This window comes from Hetaerina americana, unplaced genomic scaffold (genome assembly GCF_022747635.1).
Source record: "Hetaerina americana unplaced genomic scaffold, ioHetAmer1.1.p SCAF_5, whole genome shotgun sequence".
Classification (NCBI taxonomy): Eukaryota; Metazoa; Arthropoda; class Insecta; order Odonata; family Calopterygidae; genus Hetaerina; species Hetaerina americana.
Window position 1 is genome coordinate 61,686,137 of NW_027287095.1, and position 10,124 is coordinate 61,696,260.

At 40.7% G+C, this 10,124-nt stretch overlaps 1 protein-coding gene across 1 annotated transcript in view; it reads left to right on the forward strand.

The window, feature by feature from the left end:
* Nucleotides 1-9,872, forward strand: part of pigs (pickled eggs) — a 93,090-nt gene extending 83,218 nt beyond the window's left edge. Inside the window, exon 8 of the mRNA XM_071592509.1 lies at nt 8,932-9,872. Within this exon, the coding sequence (XP_071448610.1) occupies nt 8,932-9,872 (941 nt within the window). The remainder of the gene's footprint in view (nt 1-8,931) is intronic.
* Nucleotides 9,873-10,124: the final 252 nt, after the last annotated feature.

Below are 10,124 nucleotides of genomic sequence, written 5' to 3' on the forward strand. Positions count from 1 at the left end.
CTTTCGAAGACCTCTGATTTCCAGCATGACAATGTGACTGGATGGCATTCAAGATTGAAGAGTATACTTGTACATCTTATTCTACGCTGAGTATTCGTTTAGGGACTCTCCTTTGAATTTTCTCTTCCATGAGACTTTCGTAGACTTGAGCATTGGTGAAAAATTCGAGTTTGGAGACCGAGACGTCAGTGTAAATTTAAGTTGACTTTAGTGAAAAATTGTTTCATTCACATTCTAGTTTAGTTATGAGGAAGAGCGTTTGTGTTTGGTAATAGCACAGCGAAAAATACTGATATCGGCGTTTTACTTGAGAACGATTTAATTTAGTGAAGTCGGAATCATTTGGTGGAGAGGTACGATTAACATTTATTAAATTGGAATATCAAAAAAAATCAGGAAGTGGCGCTTGAAAATTGAGTTTAGGAAGGGAATAAATCAAGAGTCCCAAGACAAAAATATTTGCTGTCTATGACGACCTCTTCTGAAGCTACAACAGAACTCAACCACGGAAGAAGTCGGGTTATTCATGGCCATCCACATTTGACCATCGGTTTTAATGAAGCATGACTCATTCACTCGTCCTTATGGTAGGCAGTTTCCAGGTGACCTTTTAAGTATGTCAGTGTTTCACGGTAACCTCCTGGCGTGCCGTAAAAGTGGCATATAGTGTCGTGGTCATTTCTACGAGAAATTATTGTAAATGAATTATTTGCATGAAAATATCCATCACTATCACAGAATAGGTGTATATCGATTCCGCTCTCTGATTTTTCAAGGGCACCCGGAATAGTAGGTAATATTCCCGATCAAATGTTTCATGGCCATTAGTTTTGCTTATATCAGGACTAAACCTACTGTTTTTACAGGAGAAATCTTGTTCAAGGTCTTTCCATGTTCTACGCACGGGGAGGAATAGTAGAATAAAGATTAGGATACCTCTCCAGCATTTGCGATGTTGTTCTTTTTAAATTTAATCTTGATAATGACCTTATTTGATTATATTTTAGATTGAAACCGATGACTATAATAACAATATGATTCTTTTGGAAGTAAATTGCTCTTAGTTGTATATTATTATTATAGGTATTTCACCGTTTAAGGTATGTTTTGGGTGTACTCAGACTGAACTACAGTTCCAAGCTTCGCCTAACAAAACACAATCTGATATTGCTAAAACATAAAGCTGGTTCTGAAGCCGTATCACTAAATAGAGTTAGTCGAGTTCGAAAGAAAAATTCAATCAATATCCAATTTTATAAAAATTACCCTAGCTATTGACCGCTTCCCAAAATAAACAATCCTTCAACTTCAGATACCCCCAAAATTTCACCGAAGTATTTGATTATGTGAAATAATACTCTCTGCGCTGCGAGTCTGATGACGTCGAACATTTTTGTGACGACATAATGACTGTTCTCCAGTGCGAATGTGCTCTGAGAACTCAAAACTTCCTTTGCGAATTTGACCAGGATGTCGAACATAGAGGATGAGAGAAAATACGATTTAAAAAATATATTGCTCTTGCGGGATTAATGTTGGAATTTGATCATATGGAATGAAAATGGCACTTAAAGAGCTCTAAATTAAAAAGTAGAAATGTGTCATATGAACTGGGTGCGGTGAGAAAAATAATATTTATTTTATTCTATACACACTGAAGACGAAAGCTCGTAAGCACAAATTTTCTTTGCTAGTCCACAGACAGAATTTTAATCCATTGCTAGATCAACAATCACAGTTAATATTAGCATTGGATCCACAATTCAGAATCACAGCATTAGAATTTAATTAGAATAAAATTGAAAATTAAAATTTAAATAATTTAGAGTCTCAGAACGATGTATCAAAGGGTTAATTTTTTAAAATCTAATGATGTTGAATCCTACACATCTTGCGGTATGGTTTTCCAAATCTGCGCCGCAGCAACCGTGAAAAATCTTTGATATAATTAATGTTTCCGTGCTCGGGAGAACGCTAAGTAACAACATAAATTCCAAATTAATTTTTCCAACGAATTCAGTTCTTTATGATCAAATGATATTTTTAATGCTCCCGAAAGATAAAACTAGGAAACTCGGAAATTAAACGCACGCTGTGGTTAAATATAAGGTTATTCAGTCAAATTATAATATATACGCCATAGAAATGATCAATATGGGAACTAGTAAGGAAGAAATTAGCTTTGTTCACAGTTGGCGCGGTAGAATATATTTTAAATAATTTTGAGTTGGTAAATAATAGTATCAGGTGTGATACAGATAAGTATTACACATTTTTTTCAGGGAAGTTTGGTCGTGAGTGTCGTTCTTTTTTGGTGAGCACTATTTAAACAAAATACTGGTATTATCAAATTAAACCCCAAAATATAGCAAAATATAGAAAATGATGCTAATATGGCTCATACGGTTTACTATCTATTTAGTTTTATTAGGGTCAAATGCAAAATGGCAGCTTAATGTCAAAGAACATATTGCAAAAACAGCCAGCAAGGTGAAATTTAACTACGATCTTATTTACCTCACACTCAGACCCGTAAATCATCAGTGAACAGGATGTGCTGGCAACTTTTTAAATTTTAAAAATAAGAGCCTTGGGAAAAATGTAAAGGAGTCGAACTTTGACCCCTATGGAACTGTAGAAAGGTGGCGAACGAAACGGAGGTCCAGTAAATTACACAACGATGGGCGAAAATTCATCGATCTGCCACTCTAGACTGCAGCGAGATGCTGAGATAACGCGGAACACTTGAGGCATTATATGACGCAATATTTCCACGGTTTTAATCAATCATTCTGCCGTAAGATTAGTGACGCCGGATGGATTTCACCCATTGTTGTCAATTTCCCGGACTTCTCTCTTTCGTTATCTAGTCATCGCATACCCTTGGAGTTTCAAGTCCTAGAGGCACGGACGAAAAATTTGGCATCAAAAGTCTCTCTCATGAGGAAACCCGTGACGCCACTATAAAATCCTTGACATCATACTAAACTAAAGGTTGTTCGGCCTTCACTGCGTGAGAGACTGTGGGAATGAAAATAAAATTAAAATTGATTTATCTTGACTACAAGTATCTGTATTTTATAGTATTTCTGATATAAGTCTATATGAAAACAATCCAAAAAAAGTATGATATTATTGACGTAAATGAAAAAATGTACTAACCGTTGCCAAGGTACCAGATCCAAGTGTTTGGGAATGAATTCATTATTTGTTAAATTCCTTTGCTAATTATTTGATAACAAATGTCGAAAGTCAGTCCTAAAATATACTTTTTCTCATATTCAGTGATAAAATATGCACAATGTTTTTGGGAATTAATAATCAATAAATCCCTTTAACTTTAAGCATATAAATACATGAAAAATGCCAAACGTATTAGAATCGCTGCAGCATACGTATTATCCTTCATGAGCAATAGTAACAAGCTTTGCAAGCAATAGGGCGGGGCAAAATATTTTCTCACAGGAAAGAAAATATTTAATGGATGTGTTAAATATTAGTTCGTTTTTAATCCGTAGTGTTGCTTCATATTGCGTTAATTCATAGCCTGGATATTAAAGTATTTTTTTAATGTTACTGAATGGAAGTAAAACATCGCTAATGTTAAACATACTGTTCAAATCTACCGTGGAAAGCGCGATCGTTAAAACTTCCAGCGGGTCAAACTGTCTCTATAGACGCTTTCGTGACGTTTTCAGAAAATATGGGTTCATTCGACACGAAGGTGGGCTGTAAAATAGACGGAATATAGTTTTGAACCCAAACTCGTGCGTGGTAGGTCCGCCTACGCTCCAGCTTAAAGCCACTAACAATGGGATGGGCTGGAAGAGGGTGGAGTATTTATCCATTCCGGGTTCGCGGTATGGACATTCGCACAAGCCCCACAGGGAAGTTGACGGCAGGCCTCGTCCGGCGTCAAGGTCGTCACGAAATAATTCGGAAAAATAAATAAGAGCACCCTCGTTTTGGCAGGTAGTAAATGACGACAACCCCGCCCAGCCGTTTCATCCACTGGGGTGGGATGCCCCCGCTGCCGATTCCTTCCGCGACCTCGGAAACACCTCTCTCAAACTTCTTCAATACGGATATGACTCGTCACTGCCCCCTTTCAACCTGAAGCTCCCTTGAACCGCATTCAACCCCTTAATACCAACGTTTTCCTCAAAAAGTATTCATGCGGAACGCTTTATTTGAGTGCCTGGTCTAATGGATGCAATTAGGAGCTATAGAAATATATTATTCTTCAAAAAGTACAACTTTTTAAGGAAGTATATCAGCGTGTCTGATGATCAAAAAAAGAATAGTAATAATCACCAGAGTGAAATTTACTGATTAAATGCAGCCGCCAAAATTCCAAATCAAATCGAACTGTGAAATGTTTCAATTTTTATTCATGGTCCATTCCAAATATTATATATTTTCCCCCTATTACCTGGGGCCAATCTGCCCTTTCCGCCTCTCCCCTTGCCCCACCCCAGAGAGCTCTTATCCCACCGTGAAGGTCGATCTGATTTGTCCGTTGGGCAGACATAGTTTGGCTGCGTGGTGGTTAAACTTGGAGACAATATTCACATCCCAAGTTCCCGGTTTATGATCTTAAGAGTCATATTCCGGCGTTGTAAACGTATGTGACTGAACTGCAAGCTCTCATCCTAAGAGCGCAAATCTTTAGATAAAGAGTGAGGCCATTCTATGAATAGCGACGTGCGTTTCGCACCCCTCATGCATGTCACCGACGATCTAATGCAAACCTGAGATAACGATGAATTGCGCTTTGTTATCTTCGTATCCTAGGAAACAACCGGCCACATTTTATTCATACGGTTACGTTATGGTGATCGATTTCATTTGCTCTAATAAAATTGACTCTCAGATTAATTTTTTGTCACCGAAAGAAGTAGTTTTTGGGACATGTTTGCGGGAAATTCTTTTCAAAGCCAATTGAAAACGCTTGAAAGAATAGATCGTCTTAAGTGAATACGGACTATTCGAATTGCCTGGCTAGCCGTATGCGACATTGAGGATTACTGAGATCCAGCAAGCAATAAATACCTCGACAAATAAATCCAAAATTGAGCACGTCGCCTGTAGATGACGATTCAAAGGGTAGCCTTGCTTCATCGACCACGAAATATTTGCAAATAGAATGTCGACAAGTTATGAAGAAATATTTTGATGGTGTAAATTCTTCCATAAATTTTAACTTCAACATACAAGTAGGAAGCAAATGTCAGCGCAAAGCAGATTGTTCTGAGTCACAGTATTTTGTCTGGTGCATTATTCTTAAGGCATTTCACCAAATACTCTCCTATTTAATAATCAGTATTTCTATAAAATATATAAATTTTTATAGCGAAATTTTATTCTTCCATTTTGATAATTGTTAGAGATAGCACTATGCAAAATACTTACTAATATCAGTTATGAGAATATCACAAGTGAAGTAAAGTTTCATGAGAGTGTATCAGTATGTCTGTTAATTATCACAAGGATACCCATAAATGTGAGCCAGCAGAGTTATTTTTGATGGATTGGTAATAATAAATTCATGTTGCCGCATGGCGATGCCAAGGAAACCCTCGAGCGTTTTTCCGTCTTATTGGTGTCAATTTCATAGAGTAAGTTTGCATACAAAATTTCAAAGTAATGGGTACTAATTCGGTTCTTGGCTAGCCGAGACGTTGTATAGCCCTTTTGGGAGTAATTTGGCATTCGGATGTGTTTTCTGGTTTTCACGTGAATGGCGATAATAAAGTTCACATTTGCCTGCAATTCCGGATGTCAGAATTTCACGTGTTCGCGTGACCTCTGTTTAATTTCCCGAACGTTCGACCTTTCGTCTTGCCAATTAGGTCTGGAGTGGTAGCGTTTCGCTCGAATTACCGCGCTTCCGACGAATAATTAAATTTAACCAGCGTAAGCATCTCGTCAAATTTTAATTCCGTTGTTCCTTTGCCTAGCAGTGAAAATCAATCTTGTTTGGTGAGACAGAGGGCAGCACTGGCTTCAGAAGTTTCGTCTGCTTCTTCCTCGGGTAAGGGTTTTTGGATGAAATATCTCCTAGTCTTTGGATTTCCATCATTTCCTTGGCGACGCCGATTTATGTGACGCCAATCTACTTCAGTTGTTTGGAGAAGCAGCCGGAATACCTTCAATTTTCTTTTATAAACTTCCACTTATCCAGGTTTAAAATTTGTTTCTAGAGATCCCTTAGCAGTAGCAACTGCTTTTTTTGCGTTCGCGAAATGCTTTGATCATTCCGCTTTGTTCTTATTTCAAGGATAGCCTTCGATGTCTAGGTTCTCAAACTCCTAACCCGCAACCCTAGGATTAACCGAATTGCGAGAAGATCTTTAACTTTACTTATAGTACGTGAAGTCCCAATGAATTGTTATTTGTTATTGGGTCAGTTAATAAAGATGCATATTAAATGATATATTTATCTGGTCGTAATGTCATGGAAGCATACAAAATTCTTTGCAAATAGTCTCCAAATTTATAATAAAGAGTACGTAAAGTTTCCCACCAGACAATAAATTAACAGTTAATTGAAACAATATCGTCGTCCAAGTCGTTCAAATAAATTCGCCGACCCAGTTCCTAGAGAAAATTCCTTGCACCATGATTCATGATGTTAGATCAGAAATGGACTTGACTCAGAATTATTATACTCACCATCTTCAACAGCATTATGGCGCTAGAGTCAGGCGTAATGTCTTTCCGCTTGACTAGTGTTTTCCCATCAGCCAACTTAGCCAACGTATTAAAGCAGCCAACCAGTAAATTCAGCTGTTATGATCGTTCGTTTTGATATGCTTATTTAAAACTTGAGCCTTGATGACTTTATTTTTCTTATTATCAGTTTTAATAATAAATGGAAAACATCAAGCATGTGATTTGCTTATCCATCTTATGGATTTGTCTTATCAGTTAGACATTTATAATTCCAGTTGAGGGTTGGAAACTGTAACGTAAGACTCAGAGCATTATGATAGCATTTTCTAAATTGGAGAACCTTTTCCTATGTTGCCATAGCTAAAAGATCTCGTTCCAATTTTCTATTTGCTTTTTAATAGAGCTTTTCCAGGTCTGAAAAGAGGTAAGCATATCATCTATAAAGTATTAATGCAGTCCCTATCGCAACACTTAACGGTGTCATTTAGGCTATATTTAGAATTTTCTATCGTATCACCATTACCAAAACCACCGTTTCAGAAAATCTTTCTGCTATCTTCCATGTTTTCCAGTTGCCATATGATTGTTAAATGCGTAGAGACTTTTTTTCTCCTTCCGAATAGGTTGTATTCCGCAGATGAAGAAGATTTCGACCCAAGTTATGAATAAACGACATCGCAATTTAGATTTTTGTCATGGAATCGATATACACCTTAAGCATGCGACCTCCGTTCTTCGATGTTCGTGTTACTGGAAGAATTCCTTTATTTTTAGACCTTTTGGGAATCTACGTTCTTTCCTTCGTCACGAAAACAACCGACCACGTACACAGGACGTCACATAAATTTCTCCGTCGAAACTTTTTTTCTTGGTAGCCTGCGGAGCCCCATCGCAATATTTTCGCGTGCAGCAGTGAATGCTATACGAGTATGAAGAGCAATATTTCGCTGTTAGAGTGAAATTCACTTTCGTTGAATTTTGTGCTTGTCGACAGCTTTTGAGGATGAGCCAAAACTTCTTCCTCATAAATAATTGGGTTGGTTTACTGTGAACTGGTCAGATCAGGTCGGTAGGATGTTCGACTGAATAGAAGACCGCGGGTAGGAATCCCTGTTGAAGCATGGAAGGATTAATATATTGCTGTCTTAAGCCACAGTAACCCACCGCAAGTTGGTGTGATAGGCGAGGATCGAGCTCACTTGAAACTTAGCCCAATGGTGTCCAAAATTTTCACATCATGTTAAGGAGACGAGTTTCTTTCCCTGTAACCCTTTGGCTGGAGGAAGGCCTGATGGTCAAAGATTCATACAGTCTGAGATAAGTTAAGGATGTCCAGAGGCGTCACCCGGAATCGATCCCGTGCCCTGCGGTTAGTATCCCAGCCGCAGTTATCCATTGAGGTACGGCGTTATGAGTTTAATTGAGCTTCTGTAGAGCTGTGTATAATGAATTATCTGTTCTTCAAAAATTAATTGTGTCGACAGGTTCTCTCAGGAGCCCTACGTATATTTCAAAGAATTTCTTACTGTTAAACGTCACACAATGAAAATAACTGATGATTTTTTCGTGTTGTTTTTCCTATTATGTAGAGCACTACCCGTATCAAGGCTGAAGAATCTATATAACCTGCCCAGTCTGTTTGTCAGTTTAATGAAGTGAAATAGTCCTGTTTGGGCTAAATTAGTAAGTCCTACGTTATAGAAATAAAAATTATGCCTGCGCGTTATACATTTATAAAGCTTCTATATGAATTGTTTGATTTTGATTTTCAATGATTGGCCATTATCCTAAAAACGGTGAAAGTTTGTACCTTATAAACAATGTTTTTCAGTATTTACAAATATTATTTAAGAAGAAAACCACATCTTCAGAAAAACTGAGAAAATTGAAATAAGATATTATTATGGTCGCTAGTAAAATGCAATATATTGTTATATGAATCGTTCAGTGTAGCTCCTAAAGTCTTAGTGAAAATTGTAGGTCGCCAAAGGTGCATTAAATTGCCGGACTATGACGTCTGCATAAATGAGTGTGTGCTTCTCTGGCGGCTAAATTTTTGGCTGCCGGGTGAGCGATGTTAGATATCCCTGCACCAAATTGTGTCCTCACTTTAAGAGAAGTAGTTTTTACATGTTCTGAAAGCGTGGCTACAGGTGTACCGAAACCGCCGCCAGTACGCCAGAAGGTTGTCTCAATTTTTTCTAGTCGGGCGTTGAAGTTTCCACCTCATCTTTTCCTCTCTTTATCTCTTCGCAGGCCGCCCAGACTCCCGCCTCGCCACCGCCTCATCCTCCGATTGCAGCTCAACGCTCTCTGCCGAAGACTCGAGCGTCGCCCAGCGCACAGTCGCCGTCCCCGCGCCGCACCCTACACCCAAGCGCTCCCCCGCGGTCGAGAAGCGGACCGTCCGCCACACCGACGTCGTCACAGCTCATCACCCTGAGGGCTCCCCGCGAAGACATCACCGCCCGACACCTCCCTCCGCAGCGCCACGATCCCCTTGCACCACCGCCTTGCGGATGACACGCAGCCGGAGTGCGGGCGGCGACGCCGGTCTGGCCGCCGCCGAGAGGCACGTCATGGTGAACCGGAGCGTACGACTCCGATCTTCGGAAAGACCGGAGGATGACCTCAACAACGGAAAGAACACTTGGGGTGGCCGCAGCGGACCCCGCTCCCGCCCCGCTATCACCGCGGACACATTCCGTAGGCCCGGGGCCGGGTCTTCCTCACCGCCCGCCCCCACACCCAGGAGAAGCCTCCCCGCGTCTCTGGCGTGCGGGTCTCAATCGGCTCCGCCCAGGAGGCGGGCATGGAACTCGGGTCAGCAGCAACAGCAGCAGAATTACGGCTCGGTCCGGGGTCTCAACCTCGACCAGAGGCGTCACAAGGGGTCCCTCCCGGCATCGCTGCAGCCCTCTCCGACTCGCGCTCCGGAGGTGGCCCCCATCTTAGAACAGATGTTGAGGGACACGACCGCGGCTGGGGAGGAAGACGCCAAGGTTCTGAGGCATATGAGGGAGCTTATTCGTCGGTACGCGGCCATCGTGGAGGGAAAACTGGCGGAGGGTGGCGACGCGGCGGGTGGACCGAAGGAGGGGGCACCCGGTAGGACCCTGGCCCCGAGCCCGAGGAAGGATTCCAAGCCGGGCAGTCGCATCCCAGCGCCCACGTTCTACGGGGCGCCATGTTCATGAATAGGGTTGTTTCGCCCTAGTATCACCGGGATACGACCCGTGTGGTCGTCTCCGCCTGCCTTGGATGGCATTATAACCTGTGGGTTCGCGCCCTCCCACTATAGAGAAGCGGGATGGTCGGTTGTGATTAGTCGACTGGTGCTAGTAATGAAAAGTTTATAAATACAAATATATATATAAATATATTTAACCACTACGCTTTGCCCGATAACAGAAGGCCAGGTTATTATGTACGATTTGCCAAAATCAAAA